At 39.6% G+C, this 26,956-nt stretch overlaps 1 protein-coding gene across 1 annotated transcript in view; it reads right to left on the reverse strand.

Moving 5' to 3' along the window:
• Window positions 1-7,737: 7,737 nt before the first annotated feature.
• The window catches only part of mlphb (melanophilin b), a gene marked incomplete at its 3' end in the record, with an annotated part of 31,521 nt that continues 12,302 nt past the window's right edge, over window positions 7,738-26,956 (reverse strand). The window contains exons 3-15 of the mRNA XM_083996903.1: window positions 25,124-25,263; window positions 22,434-22,475; window positions 21,365-21,420; window positions 19,582-19,668; window positions 18,595-18,706; window positions 17,438-17,679; window positions 14,293-14,373; window positions 12,656-12,952; window positions 11,059-11,208; window positions 10,895-10,963; window positions 10,534-10,582; window positions 9,997-10,091; window positions 7,738-7,764 (exon numbers count right to left, since the gene is read on the reverse strand). Of these exons, the coding sequence (XP_083853029.1) occupies window positions 7,738-7,764; window positions 9,997-10,091; window positions 10,534-10,582; window positions 10,895-10,963; window positions 11,059-11,208; window positions 12,656-12,952; window positions 14,293-14,373; window positions 17,438-17,679; window positions 18,595-18,706; window positions 19,582-19,668; window positions 21,365-21,420; window positions 22,434-22,475; window positions 25,124-25,263 (1,447 nt within the window). The remainder of the gene's footprint in view (window positions 7,765-9,996; window positions 10,092-10,533; window positions 10,583-10,894; window positions 10,964-11,058; window positions 11,209-12,655; window positions 12,953-14,292; window positions 14,374-17,437; window positions 17,680-18,594; window positions 18,707-19,581; window positions 19,669-21,364; window positions 21,421-22,433; window positions 22,476-25,123; window positions 25,264-26,956) is intronic.

Below are 26,956 nucleotides of genomic sequence, written 5' to 3' on the forward strand. Positions count from 1 at the left end.
GGCTGGTTGGTAAATTGTTTCAAAATACAACTTCCCCTATATAATTTTATAATTTCTGCTTTCATACAAGAGAGACACAACATTTGTGATTTGTGACTGATTATGTATGAATTCTTCTGTACAGTGTTGCTTTTGTTGTTTTATAGATATTACTTTTTTTTTCTGTCATAAAAATGTGTAAACCTGTGGACAAAATCCATATGCATGACAACAACAGACATAAGTAACAAATAAAGTCCCTGTTCATTAGGGATGGGTAATTCTGTCCGTATTAGGTGTAGGACTACTGATGCTCCTTTATAAAGGATCCTTCCCCCCATGTGTTTGGTTTGATTTGCTGAACAAAACAAAGGATGTTAAAATAGCTCTCTTTAGAGCCTACTGTACACCACTATATACAGCACACCTCTGGTGCAATTATAGCAAAGGTCAGGGCCGTTGTATAGGGGAGAAAGGTGATGATAATTCTAGGGGCCCAGCGACCAGTAGGGCCCCACAAAAACCTCTTTGTATGACTGAATTATTCTGCATAAGACCCTGACTAATACTCATAGTAATGCTGCATTAGCATCAAAACAAAGTAGGCTAAATAAAAAATGATAATACGTACGTAGTCTAAGAAAATAAAGTGGAAAGTCAGGGGGCAGGGGCCCACTTTAGTATTCTTTCAGGGGGCCCAGAATTCCTAGCAACGGCCCTGGCAAAGGTACGATAAATAACATCAAGGTTGTGTATAATGACGCCCTTCGAATCTTACTGAGGTACCCACGATGGGAAAGTGCGAGCCATTTGTTTGTGACCTGTATACCTACATCCAATGCCTTGCTAAGGAATTTTATTTACAAGTTTATGTGTAGAATGTGTCGATCCAAAAATTGAATTATAATGTCTCTGACTCACTCAGAGTGACACAAGATACACCTCCATGTATTGGAAATACTGGCTCGAACAACTGCACCTTTTTTAGCTTGTGTGTGGACAGTGTGCTGTCTGTATTGTTTTTTATCTGTTTGTCTGTTAGTAATCTGTTGCCTGTTTTTTTTTATTATCACTGGACTTGGAGTCTGTAAATAAAGCTATCTCAATTCTCTCATGTTTTCTCCATACATGCAGTTTTTTTCTCTGCAGCTTGTAGAGAAGTGTGGACTATTCACTACTTAGTGATTTAAAACATTGCAGAGATCTTACCTAATAAATTGTCACAGAAAAGAAAAGGCTTTATTGTGCTGATTGAAACCAAGCTGCTGTTGGGCCCGGGAGGGGCCCGCTGGTCCTCGTTTGCTTTGAAAAGCTGCATTGAGACAAAGAAACAGCTCACACTGAGATGAAATGAAACAAAGATGGTTGTCAGTGTGAGTGTGTAAATCTTACGGGTAAAAAAAAACAACCCTCTGTGTTTGCTGGTTCAGTTTTTGCAGATGTTGTGCAATCCTCTCTGATGATCTCAAAACTGAAAAGTCAAAATAATACAATAGGACTGTTCCAGGCAAAACCAAATTATGCAAAAATGGATTGAAGAGCAAACTGCACCCTGGATAATAATTACCCCGCTGAGGCTGCCATGTATTTCTTGCTGCATGTTGTCCCACACAGTCTTTGCACTGCAGCCAGGGAGAGGAACATCTGTGTGCAGCTGCAGCAGCCAGGGTTAGCTGAGTTAACAGGCTAACTGACTGTCATGCGTTAGCGAGAAGTTTTCATTGGAGTGTTTGTGAGCTATCTGCATGGGTGCAGATCCCGGGGGGGACGGGGACGGGGGGCCCCCCAATTTCTGAAAAACATGAATTGTCCCCCCCCAATAAAAAATACCCTAAATTATTCAAAATTGAACAAATAGACTTCACAATCTTCACATTTTAGATTCACATCTAAAAAGAAGGGTTAGGGTTCATATTTTGATATTCATCCACATCAATTAATCATGCATAAAGTAGTCCCATACACTGGGAGAAAAGGAAGATGGTGAGAAGAATTGGGGATCTGGGAGGGTCGGAGGGAGGCGAAAGATAAGAACGTGAGTAGACATTACATACCCGAGACCCTTACAATTATGATTTACTAATGTAACAGTTGTGTAAGCAGTGATACGCGTTATTGGCTGTTTAGGACAAATAAACAAGAAAGGTACAGTAAGCACAATAAATGATTCCCTGTGCAGTATTTTTTGAATGATATGGCAAGCCTCTACAAAGTTGTGATTTATGGTATGAGTTGCATACAGGCAAAAAAAATGGAATTCCCATAGTGAAACACCGAGCGAAGTGGATGGTTTGGTGTATGAAGGTGCTACTGAAGTGGAGATTTCTACAGTAGTATGAGGAAAAACCCATTTTGAGAAAACAACCTTTCAATACTTGTAGGCTACTGTATAATTCCATATACGGGTAAAAAAAAAAAAAAAAAAAAAATCTGGGATCTGCACCCCTGGCCATCTGTGTAGTATTCACTTCTTATGAAACGTCCCTGTACGTCCAACAGTGGCCACTGGAGTGAGCAGGTGCCCTTCCTATAACACAGTGTGTGTGTCGACTCGAGTATGAGCACAGTCATGTAACCATGAGTCACAGGTGCAACACACTTGAACCGTTTCACCCACAGAGGTCAGTACAGCGATGCTTTTGCTTCCACTGTGTCTGTTGCATGTAGGATTCATTCTGGCAGTATGCTGTCATTGTGTTCGTTTTGCTTAATTTGCATATAATCTGTGCAGCATAAGTTTTCACAAATGTTCTTGTTAAAAGTGGAAACATGAATCATTGTCTTATTTATTCATTTATTTATATTTAATAAGTATATTTTTGGGGCTTTTTGCCTTTAATTGATAGTTGAGAGACAGGAAACAACAGGGGAGAGAGAGAGGATATACTTTTTTATTTTTATTTTATTTGTATATATTTGATTCTGTGAGTTGTATTTGTTCAGTTTCATTGATTCTTGATGCTTTGGCAACATAGTTCTCGTAACATTCATGCCAATAAAGCAAATTTGGAATTGAGAGAGAGAGAGAGAGAGAAAGCACATGACATAAATCTATGGCTGGATTCAAACCTTGGACATTATCTGTATGTGGTACCATTCATCTGCCATGGTGCTCCCTTAGTCTTGATCACAGACAAATGAGAGCTCGAGGGCCGTTTGGTTTGATCATCCAGAGCTTTTTCATTGTGTGATTCAAACGCTGCTGTCGCTGTTCGCTGTCGGTCTGTAAACTCTGGATGTGACAAAAGCCAGATGCTCATTTCTCCTCACAGCTTTTCGGCCAAATCTCCCCACCGGCCTGATCCCCCTGCCCGTGTACCAGGAGGCATCGATGTCTGGGTCTGAGCAACACGTACGAAAAACACACATGAAAAAAGAAGACAAGTCTTTTTTGCTACATTATACTAAATGTCACAGTTAGGACCAACATAATTACTTTACCTACTTTTAATCATAATAATACATCAAAAGCAAACAGGATAAAATAAGGTAACACTTTACAATAAGGGTCCCTTATTTAACGTTAGTTAGTACATTATTAAGCATTAATTAACTGTTTACAGATATAAGAACAATCATTATTATGTATTACTTAGGATTAGGAAACACATTAATTAATGTAGCCTAGTAGTAAGCAGTTAATTAATGTTTACTACTCAAAGTTAGTTAATAAATTATTAATTAATAATAAAAGTTGAATAATGTAATTAGTTACATTATTATTATTATTATTAGTTTGTATATTAATGCTTAATAATGTACTAACTAACGTTAATTAAGGGACCCTTATTGTAAAGTGTTACCTAAAATAACATTTCTGTATAAGGCGAGAAAATGTTTAAATGTCCTGACATATATTATCATTCCATGATTAGACATTTAAACTGTATTTATTCATGATTTATTTCGTAACAGCTAAATAATTTAACTAATTTTCAGTCCTTATCGTCTCCATTTATTTGGTTGTCAAGTGCAAGTTCCTTACTTCTGATGATAACTGAAGCGTCTTGGTGAGAGCTGCTCAGTGATTGACTCAGCAACAAGAAGACAGCACAGAGAACTGCACACACCTTCATCGCAGCTTCGACTGGAGCAAACAACAAAAAAGAAAAGAAAGAAAGACATCCAATTCCATTAGAAACTGTGCTATAGAGTTATAGAGTCCAGATCGTGTCCTCTCCATGAATCCAAAATGGTAATTTCCTTTTATCAGCAGTCAGAGTAGACAGATATTATTGTGTGCAACAAAAAGCAGATTCATGAGGCTGCTGTTTTTGTCATTTCAGTTAACTGTGATTTACAGTGGCCTCAATATGAACTGCATGTTTTAAGAAAGTGTAAAAGCAGAGACCAGAGGATGTGTGGGTTGAAAGACTGAAGGATCAGGATAGAAACATGCACATCATGTCTGGATTTTGAAACAAGGTTTTTAAAAAATCACAATGATGCCTATACGCACACATTTCTCTTTATCTCAGCAGATGGAATTGGGAGTCGTAGCTACTGCTTCCACTGGCTCCGACAAACGCATCGTAAGATTGAATTAAACAAACATGTGTACTTACTTCTGTGGTCAAAAAATGATTGTAGGATGGTTGAGTTGCAGAAGCAAACTTCCCTGACTTATCCACTACTTCCCAGAGCAGAGCAAATCCTTCTCTTCTTCTCCAAAGCAATTACTGCTTGTGATGAGACAAGCAGAGGAGGAAAGCGTTGCCTTGGTTCTCACCTGCTCTATGAGGAGGATGCACCTCTGTTTATCAGTAGTTTCATCATCTCTTTATATTCCTGCTGGAGGGGTGGCACCGGGCTGTTATGCTGATGTCATCCACCTCCCAAGAAAAATGTATTGCTTTTGATCATGAGAATCACCTTTTGCATTTAGACTGACTGATTTTGTTCCAGTGCTGCACCACACACTGTCGAGGTTGGAAACTCAACGCGGCTGCCAGTCGACTCTCACACATAAACAATGAACTTGGAGGACATTTGTATTTTGAGGTCGATTGGATAATAAGAACCGACATGTAAGACTTAGTAACTGCCTCTATACGACTTTATAATAAGACAGCTTTAGTTTTCTAAATGAATAAAAGCAAAATTAAAGATGAAATGCATGTTATAGATGTAAATATGTTTTTAGTTGTTTTCTCCTATTTGTATTTCCAAGTTAAAATACTGTGTATATTTGTTTAACAAGGTCCTTGAAAGCTTTGCTCCAGCACTCACTAATGCAGTCTTTCCTGTGGATTCAAGGGTCCAGCAGGACTGTCATGCCACTGTAATAAACAAGTGATCACTATAAGATGTCATAGCAACATCAACAACAAAAGCCTGATTTGTTGAGGTTATGGCGAGCTAATGCTGCTGCAGGGGGAAGGGACAAGAGCTCAGCAGTTGTACTGGAGAATGTGTATATACAATGAAAAAACACTTTAGCTTGTAAATAATTTAATTAGACTAATAACACAAAATGTTTTGCAGAGTTGAGCATTGAAGTGGTAAATGCTGATCTCAAACTGAAGAAATAAAACAATTTAATCTGCAGATGATTTACTAATTGAAGGACAATCTGTCACTGCATATGATTCATATCATTGTCATCCTCACCGACCGTTCTGTTACCTGTATGCAAACATCTCAAACAGTTTTGTGTCCGCAATAGGCTACTTTATTTAACATTTATTCCTTCACTTCTCACCCCAACATCACTGAATTATCCTCAAAGAAACAAAATCACTTGATCATGGGGACAGAAAGAAAGATATGGTAGATTAACTCTCTTCTCTGTTATTCATTCAAATTTGTAAATTGCAACACATTCAATATGAAACTACTGATTATAGAAAAAGTAATCTCTCTTTAAGTCTCTAATGCAAATATACAGACAAGCAGAAAATCCACAAATAGTATATGCATATGCATCTCAATAAATTGGGATATCATGGAAAAGTTCCCTTATTTCAGTAATTCAATTCAAACAGTAAAACCCATATATTATATAGATTCATTACAAACAGACTTAAAATGTATTTATTTCTTTTAATTGTAATTCTTATGTCTTACATTTAATGAAACACCCAAATACAGTATCTCAAAGAATTAGAATAAGTTCACTATTGTAACCTAATGGTGTCACTCTAATCAGTTAATTATCTCAAAACACCTACAACAGGTCAGGCTACACTGTCATGGGGAAGACTGCTGACCTCCATGATATTCTAATTTACTGAGATGCACCTGTATTAAAGCAGAAGTAAGCGGAATATTTGTGTTAATATAAGTCTTAAATAGTTCTATCTTCCGACAGCAATCACTTACATAGAGTGTTTGGTCCGAAACACGGGTCTGTCAGTCACTCTGCTCTGCTCTGAGCTGAGGAGAAAACTTTTCTCGTATCCTACAGTTTTTATCCAATGAGGAGAGAGAACGGCACGCAGGGCTGTGTGTGCAGCCAAGGGATGCGCGTGGATGTGGTGACGTAGGGACGAGGACTGTTATGGTGCGTTCAAGGTAACTCGTAACTCGTGTTTTTCCGACCTGTGAAGTCGTACCAGTTCGATCTGGTACGAGTTCACGGGTCGGAAAAACACGAGTGGGTTGCCTGGAACGCTACAAAGTCGTAAGTTGTGACTTGAAGCTGTAATTTACGGTTTCAAAAGCCTGCCTGGAACGCAGCATTAGCCAAAACGACCGGATCGCTTACTTCTGCTTTAACATATCAAAGACCATTCTGTGCCTTATTGACTTGATTCAGCAGAATTCAGGTAAACAGGAAGCATTACATCATCTATGCCTGAACCATTTGACGACCAGGGTGTCCAAGTATATTCCTCTCTATCTACATTCTGTCTTGATTTTATGTTCATATATTACAGCTAATATATCATAAAGTAACCAGTTAAACTTGATATATATATAACAGAGTTGCAATTTCATGTAAAATCACAGTGTTAATTAAATCAGAAACCCTGAGAGGCAAGTTAATCACTGACTTATATGATATTTACCATGTGTTTAGAATGCATGGAAATAAGGAAAAATAACCTGCAAACATGAATGATTTCAGTGACTGAGTTGTGGTGAACTTCAGCCTCTTGTGGCCACTTTTTCCACTTATTTCAACAGTTTTCTGAGGTGAAAAAATATAAATAAATAAAAAATAAAAGAATGCACCTATTTTAGCAGGTGAAAAAAAACCTTGCCTGTCGGGGTTTCTGTAAATTAAACATCATTAAGCAGCAAAATGTGTTTTACAAAATAAAAAAAAATTAAATATAAAATATCTGAAGCCGATTGGCTGTTTGTTATGTGCTTTTTTGGACTGGCTAGCTACCACTACCATGTTACATAAATCTGTTTTTCATTTGACTGATTAGTTTTGGTTTGTATCCTATGAACTCTGGAATAAATAAACAATATCAGATTATTCTGGAAAATGTAAATGTGTTTGCACACGAGGTGCATGCAACATAAATCAGTTTAAATTAATGTAGAAATCATATGACGCACATCTAGCACTGTTAGTGCATATCATGTGTAACTATATACTATAAATATGGTAAAAATAACATCAAAAGGAGATTTTTTTTAAATAAAACTTGATAAGATTCTGCTCCAGCTGTCAGTCTAAAACATGAAAATAACAACTTAAACCTAACAAGACGTGAATTCATTCAGCTGGAATCGAGTTCATTACAAAGTAGTGAATGTGGTCACAAGAACAACTGCTCAGTCATATGATGGACAGCCTCCTCTTCACCAGCCCTGCGTCATTACTGGTTTCTGCAAGGAGAGAGAGAAACACACAATGATTGGCTGTTTGGTTTATAATTAGTTATTCAACCACTTCATTATTTGATCAGATTAATTGATTGATTGTTAGCCAGGAAGTCATTATAACAGATAATGACTGTGCAAAACTACATGTGAGATTGTGAGTGATTACGCGGGCTGCAGAGGAGAAAAGAACAGGAGACTGCAAACACATTTAAAAGCACATTAAAAGTTTAAATAAGCACATTTTAACATCTTTTGTCCTTTGTTACATTTAGAAATATCACAGCTGTGAAGATCATTGCATGAACTGTGAGCACCAAACCATCAATAACAATCAAAGGAAACTGACAGTTCTCATAAACCAGTGCATGGTTGTGTCAGTGCTGGACACTGAACCACAGGCTGACTCCCAGAATGATCAGAGTCGAGGATCTGTAAAAGTTATTATCAAGTGTTATATAAAAAGAAAGTCTCACTCAGAGCTGAGGAGCGATTGTGTCTTTTCTCTTGAGGTCTTGGCGGTCAGAGCGGCGACAGACCTCAAGCCACATGTGTGCAATACAAGCACAGGTGTTTTCAATTGGCATCAGTAGCGAACAAATGAGTGTATTTAAGATCAGATTGAACAAAATAGTCATATACTTATCTATCTAATTTCCCCCAAGAAGTTCAGCCTGAGACTGGTTTCAGTTCTCTTGGCAGGATCCATGCACTGGTTTGTTTAGGCAAATAAAAGACCCAGAGATTGACATTAATACTGTAGTGCTTGAAAAAAAAAACCATGATTAATAAAAAGGCTCAGAAATCGACTCTTACCTTTCACATGTACAGAAAATGAAATAAAATGTATTAGATTCAAGAAGAACTGCGTGTTGGGCATACATCCTCAGTTATGCAAGAATTTCAAAATAATCATAAAACAGGACGAAGCAGCAGTCAAAACAGAGGCAATTATGTCTAACTATCACAATCCTGATTGGAAACCAGCCACTGGATGATCTGGCAGCAGAAGCAAGCCCATGAATTATTTTGACATGAAGAGTTCATTTCCAATATTAGATTCATTTGCAGGAAAATATTTTTTTCTTTATTGAGGCAACAAAATGGAGCTGAAACCATCTCTAATGCTTTGTAATAAAAAGTTCAAAATGAAGTGCACAAAGCAGAAGTTGTAACAGATCATATGCTGGACTGTTTCTTGGCCAGGAGCAGGGACATCCATTGTGAGCTTTAGCTGCTGGTCAGCAGATTATTTCATTCACCTTAAAAGGATAATTCAACATTTTGACAAATTGGCCCATTGCCATAATCCCTACTGTATAGTCATAGCAGTAGGTTTGTTACATTAAATTGTCGGTGCAGGCTATCTTCAGAATGGCTAAAAATACCTTGCACCGACAATTAAAGCTAACAAACCCACTCCTAATACTATAGGGATTATGGCAATGGGCCAAAATGTTGAACTATCCCTTTAAATTGGAGTTGGTCTTTATTCCAAGCTAGAGCTGGATTTAATGCAACCAGTTGACGGTCTGTACCTCAGTGTGCTGACTGTGATTACAGCTGGTGATACATATGACCTCTGACAGTCTCTATAACTACTTAAATGTTGTCTGAATTCTACCAACCAATCAAAACATGGCAAAACATGAGAAGCCAATCACAGTCCCGTGCTCATGAGGGTTCTCCGTCTCATGCTGTGGCCCTCATGTGTATTTTATTTTTAAAGGTGCTATACGTATGTTTTTAAAGCCAAGGCTCAGCATCAAACTTCAGTCCTTTACTGCAAGAGCTGAAAAGTAACACCAGTGTTCACTCTTTTTTCTTGCTTGTGAAACTACTGTGTGATAGTGACTTACTGTAGCCTCCAGTCTGACCTCAGTTCAGCATAAAACGATGAAGTAATGCTGATTACCTCTAGTCTTATAAACACAATGATGGCTGAAGCTCTTAGCAAGTGACCAGTATCAGTACCAATACCAACAAAGAACCATGTTTGATGCCAGAGAAAACTAGTATAGCACCTTTGGTGAGGTACATGTCAACTCCACTGTAGTTTTACCTCAGAGCCCACACATGTATTTCTGCAGGTACAGTGTAGTCCCAAAACAAGCATCAATCCAGCTTTAGCCACTAACCATAGGCATCATTTAACTTTTTTGTTGTTGTTTTGGCTGTGTCATGTGATTTTGGAAGTGAACTCTTCACTGCACCCAGCACCACAGAGCGGAGTCATACCGCACAGGTTGCCCTGGTCTTGGGCGTGGCCACTGGGTTCCTCTGCGTCAGAGAGCCCCTGTAGAGGGAGTTCCTCACAAATCTGTCCACCTGGTCTGGAGACAAACAGCAGCTACATTGTCCATCCATATTCTACTGGATCTGGATCTACCTGGTCTCTTTGGAATCTATAAACTCTGCAAGGTTATTAGAAAAGTATTGGCAGGAAAGTGAACTAGAAACACTCCTCTCTTAGTCAGTCAGTAGTGGTCAGGAACAAGTTACAGTGACATTTGGCAAATTTCCCACCTGAGCTTCTCTGTGGATAAAAAAAAACTACTAATACTTACGTGCAGCCTAAAAATATTCTACCATTTATAGAACAGAGCGTATGCTATCCAGCTGGGGAAATTAAAACCACAGTACAATAGGACACAGTGTCCATCGATTCATTGGTTGGATCATGATCTTATAGTTTAACAAGGTTAAGATGTTTTGAGGCAGTTGCGAGGCCCTGGGGATCGAGCTCAAGGGCAGTTTAGTTGTGTTGGTTCTTACTTGTGGGAAAGTTGTTGGAAAGTCTTCTTGCTTGGATCGGGATTGCAGACTGGAGGACAACAAGATAGGAGACAAAAAAGAAAGATTGTGAGAATGTGGGAAAGTATGCTGGATTTTTGGCACCTTGGAGAGCACTAACATTTATCAGAGACAGACCTGATGCAGATAGAAACGAGGATTCTTATTGGTTGATTTGAGTCTAAGAGGGAGGGACCACAGCGCTGGGAATCAACCAGTAGGATTAAATCTGGATTTAGAGTAGCTCTGCATCTACTTATATTAACTCTACTGAGGGAAACATATTTTATATGAGCAAATTTTAATACAATAAGTGAAATAAAATAAATTACTGAATGTTTACCTTCCTCCTTTTATCCACAGGCATGCCAGCAGCATTCAGAGCAGCAATCCTGTTCTCTATGTAAGAGACCTTCAGATAAAAAAGAGAGAATGTTTTTTAATCCTCTAGAGACTCAAAACTCAATTTACCAGTTAAACTTAACTCAGTGTTTGCTCCTTCCTCACCTGGCTCTGGGCGCTCTGGACGTTCGCCGCTGCCTGAGCTACCTGGTCCTCCAGCTCCACGAGGAAAGGTGTTGAGCTTCTGAAACTGGTCTTGGATCCCTCTTCCAGGGGGTGCCACTTCCTCTCCGCAGTTTCTGTGGTGTCGTACGTCTGCAGGAGAAATGTAATGTCTGGTGGATGTGTCTGGTTACAGCCGTGGTGCTTGTTCAGTTAGTCAGTGCAGGTTGGGTGGAGCCATTGTTATTATTGATGCCAGTTTGTGTTAATTACCGGTAAGTGATGACTGCAGTCATAGAAATTTGGTCAAACATGGGTATTAAGGACTTTCAAATCAAATTGAATGTATAATAGATGTATTATGTTTCATTTCATCACTGACGTATTTTAAGTGTCAGTATGTGAAATAGTATTAGTTTTCCTTAACACTTTCTGTGTGACCATATTGATTAATATGAATATGCACAACTGGAACTTAATTGTGTCATGTGTTAAATTCACGCTCTGTTTTTCCAGAGTTTCGCTTTGGGTCATTTTGTGCCTTTTTTTTCCTAATCTGAGACTCTCTTTATCAGAATAACAACAGCTGTGGTCATTTTTTCAAATATATAAAAACAATCCTTGTTGTTTTACTGATAACTGACATGGTGCCTATACTGTACAGTATGTACCACCCTTAAGATGTAAAAGCTGAAGTACATCATAGACTTTGAGCTTTGCCTTAAAAATTCAGATATTAAAGTAGTCTAGTTGTTCACTTAAGTGACTGAAAAATGTATTACTATCATTTAAAACTTCAATTATCATAAAAAACCCACCAACCCTGGTTAAACTTGCCTGTAAGTGCTTAATGTTTATTTGAACAGTGAGACTTAATCTGCTATAGACTGTGTTTCCTGCTTTGTGGAGTTGTTATTCATGGTTTATTGTCCCAAGTGAAGCAGAAAACTGGTTGGTTTGATAATAAGAAAAACAGAAAGCAAGAGCTGCTGGGGAACCAGAGGTTTGTATCGTAACAGCTGATCTTTTGACTCGTCACACTGAAAAGAGGAAAGTGAAAAGAGGAAACACTCTGTGTCCTGCGATTGGTTTCACCTGAACATTATTAGGTTATCCCCTCAGAGATGTAGGTTTCCTGTTATGTAATACTTTAAACCCTTGGGAGACGGAAAACAGGCCTGCAGCACAGTGGCGGTGACACTGCCAGATATCATGACTCATCAAGACGCTGTAGCTTTTAGGGGAGAAAGAAATGCCAGTGAAAACAGTTCAGGCACCTCAGCACAGCATCTATAAGGAAGTTTAATTTTCGAATGCATTCTCTGTTTCAGAAGATTCGGGTGTGACGGATAATATAAAAGAAAAATAAACGCCAAGGCTGAGTGACTTGATTTATGGCTGCAGTATGTGCTTGAACTGGATTCCAGCGGAGGTGGTATGAAATTTCATGAGCCAGGCTGTTTTTTTTGTTGAAGCACAGAGTGTGCAGCAAGCCAGATGTGCAGTGTGTATGTTACTGATGAACTTCATGGCATTAGACAAAAAAAATGAGTCAATGATCTGTGCTCATGTGATTCTGCCATAGATACTGTATCTCTACCTTCTGGGGTTCAGTCTGCTGAGGCTGCTCCTCCAGTCTGGAGATCACCAGACTGGCTCTGGATGTGGATCTGGAGGGCAGCCTGGAGGGCTTGACGTCCCCCTCCGGGCTCCTCCATGTTGTGAGCTCTTGTGAGGAATGTGGCCTGCCGGGCTCGGGCTCGGGCTCGTCCTCATCAGAGGTGAGGCTGTGGTCACTGATGTTATCGGTCATTTCGTGCAGCTTCTGCCTGAGCTGCTGCTCCTCCAGGTCCACGTCCTCCCACTGAGGAAGAGGAGAGCTGCTGCTTGGAGACGCCTGCATGGTGGGTAGGAGCAGAGTGGAAATAAAATGTTTTAGGAAAATGCCATTAGGGAAAGTTTATACTTAGCTTAAACCTTTAATGACTTGACTGTCAATCTGATGGGAATCATTAGATTGATCATTGCTTGACATAAAGCAGATGGTACTGCACATCAGTGCTTATTGCGTTTTGTGGGTATCCTTACAGACATGGGATCTGTTTAGACTGACCAAACTGGAAGATAATACAAATTGATTTAAGATGAGAGACTGAGAAAGAAATAACACCAGTCAATCAAACATTGCTCTCATGTTAGTCAGAATAGCCACTATTCATCAAATAAGCTTAAGTTCTGTGTTTGTTTACAGTTCACTGATTTTGTGGCTTGGCTGGATCCCTGATGATACTGGTGTGGATTTCAGGACTCATTATCTCAATAACAAACAGTTACCAACTCCATATGAGGCATCGCTGCTGAATATGAGTCACTGTGTCCTCTCCTCATTATCAGAAAACAGTGAGCTACATGTAAAATACCTCAGAGAGATCTCTACACAAACTTAACAAATGGACACACAGGTCAAAGTGTTGACCACTGTCTGACTGAACAGGACCAGGTTGGTGCTTAAAGACACATGTTATTTTTTTCAGACCACTTGGTGGCAGTGTAACAAACTGTAACACACTGGCACACTGTGCTATCACCACAAAAAGCAGCAGTTGCCATCCACATGACACATGACAGCACTGTCAGTCATTCAGAGTCATGGTATCTGGCTTTGTATCTGCTGAATGCTCACATACTGTAGCATGCGGGTTCCTATTCATACACTGCTGTTTAGTGGAATACTAGCTGCCACATCAAGTTGAAGTGATGATGGTGTTCATCCAACAGCTGGGTGTTATTAAAACTAGATTAAAAAAAAAAAGGAAGAAAACGTGATGGAAACAGATCTTCTTAATGTGTCATGTTTTAATTTAAGCAGGTGGACTGATGTTTCATCTGGACTATTTCAGGTTTCTTCAGTGGGCTGGAGCTTCGGTGAATATTCAGGTCACTTGCTTCATGCATGTCATTTGAGTACAGACTGGGTCCTGCATAAAATCATTTGACGACAATAAATCAATACTCAGCATATGAACAGAATGTGTATGTACCCATATGTCAGTTTCTAGTTCTCACTGATCTCATTAGGTCAGACCAACAAGCTGGGAACCAGTCACAGCTCTGTTTTCATTGGCTGTTTAACATGATTGGTTTAAAACTTAATTCTCTTCCTTATGAAAACCCTATAGCTTCTGAAACACCTGCTGCTCCACAGTTTGACTGTACAGTGGTGTTTAATGTATTTACCGGTTCATGTGAGGTCACTTTAGGTTCCATGCGGTTAAGGAAGGTCTCGATGGCTGACATGCGTCTGTTCAGGTCAGTGATCTGAAGGAAGACAAAGAAAGTCAGTGACAGTAGCAGTCAGCCAATGAAGGGGATATACAATCGATAGTTTAGGTATTAAAAGAAGACTTCAAGGTTCAATAGTTAAACTTCAATAGTTTATAACACAGTGGGGCTCTGAGTTATGATGACATATCATATGATTTTAATTAAACTCATACTGGACAAATTAAAAGACAATATACCACAGGAATAATACATCTCTTGAATAGTCTGTGCCCATGCTGCACTTCCAGTGCACTCATCAGAGTTTTAGCTCTCAGCTATAAATCCCCTCATCTCCTCCTGTAAACACTGGAAAGGTTCCTTTGTGTAAAATGACAACAGTCTGTTAGTTTGAAAAAAGAGAGGAAAAATGAAACTATACAGGTTTTCTTCCTGAACATGTGAAATAAATGAAATGTTCCCTTGGACGATGGTCTATAATGCAATAATACTATTTTTTTCCCCCCAAATGGACTTCCTGAGGGCAGGAAGAGTCATATTCAAGCCAGGAAGTCATGCAGACAGTCATCTGACCCATCTTTGATGTGAAAAGCGCTTTCTTGACCTGAGACAACGGTTCCTCTCAGAATACGTTCAGATCCAACCTTCCAAACCGGCCAATTTGGACGATTCCCAGACCCTGACCTAATTCCTGCATGAACACACAGTTTTGGTCGTTCCACATGATAAAGTCCTGCATTTATTTTTTCTCTGAGCTGGTCTCGCTGTTTTGGTGGACGTCGCTCAGTTGGAAAATATGAAGTAACATATTATCATTAACCAATCAGACTTCGCCAAATTAAATAAAGCCAATTTGATAACGTCTGTGGGGCGTTTTGTTTATGTTTCCAGGCCAATCAAATCAAGTCTGATAAACCCACACCCGCACAGTTCACCTCCTAAAAAATAATTGAACTATTTTCTATTGTTTTAATTTTGATTGACTATTTTCAGTAGGTTTTTTTAGGGGCTATTTGTACATTTACTTCTACTGCATAACATTGTGTCTTACCAGGATTGTTCTGACACTGGCCAACATTGCATTTACAAGACATGAGTTAAGATTACATCCTCTGACCAGTGGGTCGCCTTTAGGGCAGCTTGGAGGCTACAGTGAGTCGCTTTCGGAAAGTGATGAGACGGGTCAGAGTTAGCAGGTTAGCATGCTAACTTAGGTAGAAGAAAATATGTGCTAAATGATTTTATTTGATCCTGAACTTTCAACAGTTTTTCTCAAAATGGTAAATAAACTGTTGAAGCTAACAATGACTATGGAGTATTAGCAAAGCTTACAAGTAGCTGCTTTAAAACACTTTTTGTAAAAGCAATATGAGTCACTCCAATGGGTTCAGAAGCTCAACCAGATCATCAGTTATGACCAAAGTGTATGATTGCGTGTGCCTTGTGCCTTGTATGGAACTGTTCACATTTGTTATGTCTCTCTGCCTTCACCCTGTAATTTATCACTTGCCTGTGTATTAAACCTGTAAACACACTCTAACTTTGCCCTACACAGTTTTTCATGTGCCACGGCCTTGTCCAGAGTCTGTGCTTGTTGACTCATCCTGATGTCTTGTTCCACAAACATAATCAAATCGCACACGTCACTGGACTTTCAAGTTAAATTGCTGGCTCCGGTGTTGTCCAAATCAGCATCAGGCGAACAGAGCGCGGACAGCACACGTGTGCAGGATGAGTGCCTGCTGTCTGAGTAAGCTGTGGACTTGTAGCCAATGAGAAATGTCACAGTTGATTTTCATGTCTGACAGGCACATGTCTAGGCCGAGTGTCCAGTTTCGTCTCCCCAGTGTGACAAACTTGCCATGACACGAGAGACTGAGGTTGGAAATCAGCAGCACACATCTGGGTGGGTCCGATAAGACCGGCCCACCCACCCACAGAGCTTAATCACATGCTGTGTTTCCATATTTCCTATCTTTAATAACAACAAAGGACATCTTGATTCGTATAATCCGATTTACACTTCACTTGATAAACATGAACTTCTGATGAGAATCAGCTCAGAGACACGAAGTCCAAACCAGGGGACATGAGAGGACATATGTCGACTTATTAATTTCTGCTCAAACTCAATGGTAAACAAAGTTTGTTTATTTGCTTCTCGTGAACAGATCAGTAACAGTTGGTCTGATCCTTTCCAAGGACTGAGTTGTTTGCCAACACATAAATAGACACTGATGTAATGTATTTAACCTTCCTGTGATGTAGCAGCTGTCCCCCCTACATCACTCACTCAGTGACGTGTCAGTCTGAGTGTGTGTCCCTGTGTGTGTTGTGTGTGTGTTGCAGTGATCTGCTAGAATGGCCTGGAATATCAGAAGTAAAATCACTGTTTTCCAGAAATGTGACGCCAAACCACAATTTATTGTTGCACAGATCATGTTATGATGCTAGATTTTGTGCCAAACTATTCTTCTTTTATGAAACCCAAACAAGGCGAGACCAAGTTCATGTTTATGGTTGTGAACTCTTTATGGGCTCGTATAAATGAAGGGAAATCTTTCCATCAGGCCTCAGTGCAGTTAGTTCAGGGCTAACCGTGTAATCAAGCTTTAATCCTTGTCCTGTGTCTTCCTCCACTCCACTATCTTTGAAAGCAAATATCGTTTAAAAATATGATAGTACAGTAAATCGAAAATGTTACGTTCCATTTGTCCCATGAGATAAAAGACTGAATTCTGTTAACTGTGGCAAATCCTGAGCATTAAACTTTCATTTACTATCATTAAAAGTCATATGGGTTGCATATAGTACGTCACTAATGTTGATTAATATGAGACATCTGAGAGCAGTGGGGATTGATTAGGTAAAGACATTGAACCTTATAAAATATACTGTAAGTGTCACATTTTAATTGTCTAATGTGTCCAAGTGTTAATACTGGTGGTATGCATGCGCAAATCTATAACAAAGACTTTTCCCACAATAAACAAAACCATAAAAAGCATCCAAATCATACCCATGTGCCCCACAGCAGCTCGCAAGTGAATGTAATGCACTGAGGATTAATTAGAGACATGAATATGAAGCATATAAAGACCTCTGGCTGGGGGTTCGCTGAGTTCAGGCTCTCCTGACACGTGTGGCTGTAGAGGCCTGGGTGGGACTGGTAGAGTGGGTAGGGCTGGAAGTGGTCATGTTCCTCCTCAGAGTCGTCAGGGCCAGGCAGGTAGCTGCTGCTGCGCCGGGGCCCCCCCACACCACCACTGCCACATGAGGAGTAGCTGAGCTGGGAGACGGAGCGAGACGTGACAGTTCGGGTGTCTGAATATGCAAGGTCGTCTAGAAAAGAAAAAAAAGACAGGGTTTTTGAAGGTTAGGGGTCATAGCATAACTAAACCTAATGGTTGCATCGAAAACTTCAACAGGATCTTCAGGAGATTTGCACTCATTCCTGTACAACACTGTACAGTCATTTATTATCAGTTATCGTAGGGGTAGGGTTATGTTTACTTACAAATGTAGGCTACATTTAAGCTATTTATTATTATTTTTCAATCAAACTCAAAAAAGACAAACTACAATCAAAACGAAAAGACAAAAGACAAATCCATCCAAAGGAGAGCACCTTATCACTTGGTTGCTAAATCAGCAAATATTTTGGATTCATACCATAAGTAGCCTAATATTCAATTCATATTATTCTTAAGCCTTCCAGCTTATGAGTTGCATATAATTACACTGAAAAAAGATGGTAAAATAACAGATAGCACACAACCATTAACGTTCAGAGAAAGAAATAGGCCTTAACACAGCTGCTAACTTAATTTAAATTTGTTAGGCTATACATGTTTTTACTTTTTATATCATTTTATATAATTTATATCATATTATTTTAGGTTATGTATGTATGCAGCTGGATGATCTGAATTTCCCTCCTATGGATTAATAAAGTATTTTCTATTCTATTCTAAACTATAAAATAGCACTGTTAACTAGCTAGCTAACTTGCTAGAATGCTAATTTGATTAACCAAAGATTAAACTACAGATTTTTTGTTTTGTTTCATGTTGGTGAAAAATACATCAGACTACTGATTACTTTTAATTTGACAAGGGTTGTGCAGCTCTATGTAGCCTTGTTAACCAGAAAGGTAGCAGGTAGTAGTTTCTTTGGGGATTGTTGTTAATCAGTCCTGTAACATCATTATACAATATCTCTGACTGCTCATTTGTGGAGCCATTGCCAAGTCCCAACCTCTGCGTGGCTCCCCCAAAATGTGGTGGAAAACAGAGGTCATGTCTGCTTCAGAAAGCGTCGACCCCCTCACACGTACATCCATGGCCATGCTGTCATGGGAGCCTGGGGCCTGGGAGGGAGGGAGGGTGGAGAGAGTGGTGAAAAAGAGTGTTAGGGTTGAAATTGGTTGAATCTACTTATCGGAAAAGCAAAGGGGTGAAAGCAGTGGTAATGACTTTGGCAACATTAATTGGAAAAAAAATATTACATTTATTATAAATCCATTTTATATTATAAAAAAACCCTTAAAACTTAGGCTATATTTAGTTTTGACATACTGTACATGGTTAGTGAGAGAGTAGAATCATTCATTGTAGCACATGTTGAGGCTCTGCATGGAAATGAAACAATATTATTAATAGACATAATCTAATTAGAACATTAAGTGATCTACATGAGCTGCAGTGTTATGGTTAGATTAGATTAGATTAGATTAGAGCTGGGGAAAAAATCAGTGACCTGTTATAACTCTAGGTTTTGATAAATGATAAAAATACAGCTGTCCAAACTGACCTTATCTGTAGGGTTTTACTGGCTGTGGTTTGTATTGATGAGATATACACTCAGTGGCTGCCAAAACCGCAACATCTCTTCTGCTCCTCAGGCTTTTACACTGGACAAAATTTACTTTTAAAACATAAACACTGGAGATTTTACTGTCAAATTGTGATCCAGCCATGGTGGTGTCTTAGGTTTGATGCAGAACATTCTGTTAATGATGTGACAAGACTGCGCACAGACATGCATATTTGGATGTGCACAATGGTTGTACTGTAGCCAGGTAAGAGAATGGATGCTCAACATTATTGTCTTGCTAAAGCAGATGTTTGGAAAAGAAGAAGAAAACAGAAAGAGGCTGGGAAAGGGAACAGACACAAGCTTAATATGAAGACATGTAGGTTAGATTGGGAAAAGGCTGCTTGTGGTTAGTTACCCAGCTTCTACCTGATTTGAGTGTCCTCTTGACTCGACAGAGTAGTCCAGTCCAAAATCAAAGGGGTCGACAGTTAGCCGCCTTTTTGCCTTTTTGATCTTTTGACAGCAGAAAGGACCACCGCCACCGACAGAGATGAGACAGTGAAGAAAGAAAGTGGATAAAGACGAACAAGTATGAAGACAAGAAGAAGAAGAGTACAACCCCACAGACTGATCCCTCATTTCAAAAGACTTCTCACACTGAGAGTGTTGTTTCCTTCACAGCATGACAGAAGATCACACAGCACAACCTTATCAGCACATTGAGGTCCATTATGTGTGTTGTAACAAACAGTTACTTTAACATCTGTGACCATCTGCATATCTGCATATGGCCCTGAACATTTATCATTTCATTTTGAACTTTTGCAAAGTCAATATAACTGATATGTTATATTCAACATTTTGATCCAATGGGATCAGTTTAGGCCTCCACCTTTGTGTCAATTAGAGAAACATTCTTTTCATCCTTACTGTTCAAAGAATATTTAAGTGTGTTCAAAGGGTGGTAAATGCTGTTACAAACTTTAAGACAGGTTTATGTTTTTTCAGAAAAATTGGATGCTGTAATGTAATATGTGTGTGTTAATATATGTGAAACACTAAAGTGGGGTCAAGAAAACTTCTGGATATTTGGCTATGAGGCCTTGGAGGAATGGGAGTTATTTTTGTAGAGACTTTTTCAAATCCAGTAGTGCCAGAACTTTCTCTCTATCCAGGAATCCTTAAGAAAACACTGAATCTACATTTAATCTACACTGACTCAAAAGGCAGTACTGTATGTGGACCAGCAGGTGGCTCCCTGTCTAAGTGAAATCAGACAGAGGATGCAGAGAGCACCACTTGGCCCTCTTTGACTGTACAGTAGGTCTGTGCCATTGTGACATCCATCAAAAGTCTATCATGTTCAATGTAAATAAAACCTTAATTGTTCGTCACACTGCAAACAAAGACACAGCATCCAGGGGCCCTGCAGAGCCCGAGAGTCCTGACAACATTTTTCCTACTTGACAGCTGCTGCAGTGATTGAAAATAAACAAAGCTTAGCTCCTACACTACACAGGGACTGTGGTATAAACAAGAGTAGTCTTGGTTTTATGAAGAATTCCAGTGGACTCACTGCCCCTTTTTACAATCTCAGGACTTGAACCAGAGGCTCTTTCAAGTCCTCTTGGACTCTTTTATGTGTGCGATCATGTCTGACAGCCTGGTATTTACCCACAATACACGGCGGCCGGCCAGTGTCGGTTCGACCGTGCCTAACATTCGACGTCACCAGCTGTCAAGGCATTCCAGTTGTTCATGTGGGCTGGGATATATCACGTAGATTACACGTGCAGCAAACACCTCTGCTTTTCGGCAGAGGAAGGAGCTGTCAGCATGACGAAGATCAGTGCTGAGCACAGCGGAGCCTTGTTTTCAAAAAACATATGCATGCAAAATGCTGATTTCAACCCGAGTTAAATTGTCAGTGTTGCAGATAAGCTTTGATTTCAACCAAACATATCTTAATTGATCAAGCGCAATAGGTGTTAGGTGTGAGCAACAAAGTGAATCAGCTACAGTGTTGTTTCTCGAATGAAAAACACCAGGACTACTGGTGACCTGCTGTGAGAATAAAACCTGATTTATGTTTCTTGCTTTATGATGCATATCGTTTTTATTATTGATTAATCTTACACAAACAAAATTTAAACATGGAGCACAGCAAAGAAAACCTGGGAAAGATGAGTTATATGAAAGAAAAGCATACCCCTTTGTAGTGTGGTGAATCTGTTGCATCCATACTGTGCTCCTCATATCCATCTGCTGATGAAGAAGGCAGTGTGTTAGTGTTAACCCAAGAAAAGCACATGATTTCTGGAAACAGAAAGAAACTGTTGTCTGTATGTGAGGTGCACACTGCACATCTCCTATCATGCAGAGAAATTACAGCACAAACAGGCAAAAGAAAGGAACATTATGTGTTTTCAGTGCCTTTTTATGACAGTGTTTATGAGTAAATTCCCTCTTGAATACACAGAGGGAGACTGGGAACAAGAGAAACTTCAGAGAGAGACAAAAGGTCAAGACTGAGCTTGAAAGATCAGCAGATAAAGTTGGAGGCGCATTTAGGACAACAAAACAACAGTAAACAACTGTGAAAAGTTACTGTCTACTTCATTGCAACTGCAGCATGAATAAGTTGTACTTTGATAGAAACTCATGCAACAACATTTAATGATGATGATATAATAATAATAGGCCAATAAAAACATTTTCTCAATCTTGCCTCTCCCTGAGTCAAACTTCCCACAAGCCTCTGCTCTTGTTCTCATGGTGTGCCAATGTGAATAAAATCCAGACCAGACTGTGCCAGACTAACCCGAACCTTTTGCTCTGCTCCCAGACCACTGTACCCACTGGATAATTCAAAACTCCATAGTCTGAATGCCTGATTGTAATGCCAATATTCAACAATCAAACTGTACTCACAGTTACACCCTGTTTAGAATTACCATAACAAATATACTGACAAAATATTATTGTAGACTTAGGTACTCTAGGCAGTAAACTAGTTAAGATCCATTAGTATGACTCCAGGATAGATCTTAAGAGGACCACACACATGCTGGATTAACCCTCTAGGGGGCTCAGTCTGGCCTCTGTTTGTGCTAATTGGTAGAAACACAAAGTTATTTTTAAAGGGACTCTCACCGTGACAACATAGTAATGTGTTTGTTGCATCTTTTCAAGCTAATTTGCAATTATGCAAATACCCCAAAATCAGCACAAACAAAACCTAACCTTTCCTAATTGTCCATTTAGTTCAGTGTACGTACCGTGGACATCAGGCATGCTCTGTGTGTCATATTCACGTGCATCTGGAAAACACAAAGAAGAAAGACTTTCTTTATCTCTATTGCATAAATTATTCAATGTAACATATTATGGGCTGACTTGATTTTTTTTTTTGATTGACCTTCTCATTGAATGAGGTGAACATTTTGTGATCGTTGCCATTCATTAATGACAGGAAACCATTCTGTAAATTGAGATAATGCAGTCTTTACTTTCCACATAAACTCATAATCAGAAGCAGCATAAAAAAAGTCAGTGCAGCCAGCTTACTTTTCTATTTCATGCAATGCAATGTGAACAAAGACACTGCTGAACCATCATTGTTTCATTTCCCCATGTGCACATAGGATGACACCCTCCGAGCTGCAGGGACCCAACGGACCACTGCAAAATGCATACAGTGAAAACCCAGCAGAAGAATGTGTGTGTGCAGTCATGCATATTGAATTCACTCCAGGTGGTCACATGATTATTTACATGTGATGAGTTGCTGGTCATATTAAACATGATGCATCTGTTAACATGTGTATTTATGACATGTGTTGCATAACTACATGTTGCATCTGTGCACACTGGAGGGGCTGGATTCCACATTGGGACATGGCAAAAAAAAAAGTTTAGTTCTCATTCCCTCCCTCTCTCTCTCTCTCTCTGCTTCTGTTCGCTGGAGCCCTGCAGGACTGGATCCTTCAATTCCAGGCACAGAATGGGAGACATGTGACTGGATGATCACAAGGCCTGCTGGGCTAAGCCAGCCAACCAAACTCTCTCTGTATACCTTCCCAGAATCCTCAGAGGTGACTCAGCGTAAGCAGCACCAGGGGTCCCGACCGTCTCGTCGCAGTTGCCTCTCCTGATACTGTGATCTAATTCCGAGGCTTGTTCCGTGTAATAATACCAAAGGCTGGTGGACAAATGTGGATCTCTGGTCTCTGTGTAGCTACAGGGTATTGATGAAGCTACATAAGCAAGTCATACCGTCACTGCATCAGACTTTAAACATGAGCAGCAAACATAAACACTACATTAGTATCTGTGGTAATAATTTCTCCAAAGGTGCAGCAGACTGTTTGTATCTCCACAAACCCACTGATCACTTAAAGGGATAGTTCAACATTTTGGCAAATTGTCCCGTTGCCATAATCCCTATAGTTTTAGGAGTAGGTTTGTTACCTTTAATTGTCGGCGTAAGCTATTTTTAGAACAACGGAGCAGAGACGCAAGCTGCTGATGATGATTGATGAGGGAAACCAAGAAATTCCATGAGCCTCCGTAGCGTAGCTCTGAGCAGCTCGCAGCTCTGCTCCGCTGTTCAAAAAATAGCTTGCACTGACAAATAAAGGTAACGAACCTACTGCTATGACTATAGGGATTAGGCAATGGGCCAATTTGCCAAAATGTTGAACTATCCCTTAAGGATTAAAAAAAAAACCTGACAGTGGAGGACCTGGCCTGAGCTGTTTCCAGGCCTGGAAGACTGGTCTGTGACAGCACTCAGTGCAGCTGTGACAAGCCAGTGCTGGAAAAACAGGAAAGATGGAGGAGATTAAACCCCGTGACAGATCTGGCAGTCTGCGGATGACGGCTCACTATCTGAGGAGAAAGGAAAACTTCCTTCTGGTGACTCAGTGTCACAAAAATGAAGGGGCTCACGGACAGATGGGTGACAAATTGAAGGGAAAACACCAACATTAAGCATCCTGGTAAAGTGCAGGGTCACCAGGAGCTGTCAGAACCGCTTGATTGCTTTTTCTAAGAGCTTCCCCAGGTTTCTGGACTCTACTGAAGGAATGAGCCACCAATCACTGACTGATAACTGATGCTCTTATGGCAGCAGAGAGTGCTGTTAATCTCATGCAGGTGTTCCACTGGATGAATGCCACAGCGTATGACTGGGGTCTGATGTCACTAACAGCACAAACCTAAAGATCCTGTATTTTGTTGTTTATCAGATCTATGACTTATCTTTACGAAAATGCATCACCAAGTCCAGTTCTTCAATTTGACAGCATTAACACATGTGATGCACCGGTCATGGAGAGATTTTACTAATTAAAACTGTGTGATTCCATTTCGATACGAAAAAATGTAGCAGATACAAGTCCGATACATATTTTCCATGCAGTTACAGTACAACGTGCAGCTGTTAAATCTCCCTGAAGCTTTTTCATTTATTGGGGATTTCTTATGGTAAGCTCGAGCAGACAACAGAGCAGCAATGCTCTGCAGCTCCACAAAACTCAAACTTCTGACCTGCAGCACCTCCTCTGGGCTTGTAAAGAAATAAGTGGAACAGATGGGAATTTGTTAAGGCTGTCCCTTCAAAGCAGCCTTGACCTGAGACCTGACACTCTACCAGGTTTGTAACCTTTGATACGCTCTGCTGAAAATTCATACACACATTCCCACATAACAGCTGCCCACAATAACCACAGTGTTTGACCGTTGGCCACTGTGCAGTTTAAATCTTGGTGCAGGTTAATCTGTTCGCTGACACCATGACAGTACTGTTTAAGTAAAGGAAGAGTATTATTCATCTTCTTATCTACATCTTACATACAGAATTTCACATCTGGGTTTAAGATTTAGACCTTTAATCAGTTTTCGTAGCAATTCTTTACACTTGTTTGGAGAAATCTCCCACAGAATTAAAAAAAAAAAAAAACCTCACCTCCAAGGTCACTCTGAGTGCCGCTGTGGTCGCCACTTAACCTCTTGAAGAGCGATCGCATCACCTTGGCACTGCCAAAGCGTTTGAAGCGAGCACGGACGTTTTCATGGTACCACTCCAACGTGCCGATCTTGAGGACCCTGTTAGTGGACATGGATGTAGGAATTTATATAAAGCCCAGATAAATCACAAGCAAAAGCATGATTTTCTATTTTACTCTTTTGCCATGCTATTTATTGTGTGTTATTGTATTATATTTTATGTGGTCTTATGCGTACTGTAAGTGGTGAAGCCAAAGACAAATTTCCACATTGTGGACAATAAAGATATTGAAATTGAAAATTTAAATTGAAATAGAAATAAAAGATTTAGTAAGATTGATTGATTGCTATTAGTGTGGTGTATCTTTATGTGAAATTAATATGTTCTAGACAAAGGCTGAGTTCAGTGAAAGGGCTTTTCAGCACTCAGTCTCTGAGCAAACAATAGAGTAATGACTACATATGGTGCTGCTGGAATGAGCTGCATGTACAGTATTAAGTTATGTTGCTGCAGCACAGCCTGAGCACTGAAGGAGATCTTGGCTGTGTTTGTGTTGGAACAGCTGCCGCCATAATGTCCATCAAATGCTATGCTAGACACTGAATCTTTACCTGCTCACACTTGCTGGAAACATGATAATAACCAAATCAATAAAATGCCTAAGCATATTTATAAAGTATTTGGCCACTTGCTTAACTTAAATTTGAAAAAGTGCTCTTACACTCACATTTTTACACGTCAGCAGTTGCATAATTGTTTCCGTCTTTGATTTGATTTCTGACCAAGTATGAAAAACCTCTGTAGTACATCTTCAAAGCATAACTCCACTGATTCCTTGACCTGGACTGCACGCTTTGCTGTCATTTTTCATCAAACTAACCAACATCAGCGTTCCATCAACAGCTTTAGAGCTTAAGTTGCAATGGTTGTGGATCCACAGAGCAGTATTCAGCCTTTGAGTTACACAATGATGTAGCCCTCCAATAAAATTGAGATAAACCTGTTAATATCCCATTTTGCACTGGCAGTAGCTAAATGGGATATTAGTTCACATGGTTACAGTTATTATTTGTAACATTTAAACATGAAAATGTCACATACAGTACGTGTTCAGTTTTAACCAAATAGAGGATTGCAGATGACTGGATCTTATATTATTTAAAAAAAACTGGAAAATATTAGACAGCTCAGCTCCCAGCTGTTGGAACTGTGTTGAGGAATCACTGATTTTTTTTTAGAGTGCAACTGCTTTATTTGTTTACTGGGGTTAATCCCCTGGAAACACAGCTAAGCAGTCTCCGTTTCCAGCTAGACCAAGACGTCATGTCTTTGCTGAAAAGTGTCAGTGGTCCATTTGTTATGAAGAGGAGGACACACTTTTTGGGATAATTTGGCTGCTGGTAAAAACCTCCTGAACATCTGGTTCATAAGTTATCAGTGAAACTATCAAAACAACGATTACCAGTAATCTCAGTTCCTGGCATTGAAAACATTTCCCTTTTTGAAAACATTTGATGTGGAACTGCATTACTATATTTTAAACACAGTGGATGGGAATTTTTGTTGTTTCTGTTGAATCCAATAAATGAATGATGCTTTAGTTCCAATGTAGGGTAGGCTACAACCAAGTATGCCATCCATAGACAAAGTGCTGTACTGGCTTTGTATTGCTTGCTGCCATTTCAAGAGTCACATGTACAGTAATGAAAAATTAGACCAGCACCAAATAGCAGCTCCCTGTTGATCAAGCAACCATGCTCTCAAATGTGTATGCAGAAACAATATTGTCTG

This window comes from Trachurus trachurus (assembly GCF_905171665.1).
Source record: "Trachurus trachurus genome assembly, chromosome: 21".
Classification (NCBI taxonomy): Eukaryota; Metazoa; Chordata; class Actinopteri; order Carangiformes; family Carangidae; genus Trachurus; species Trachurus trachurus.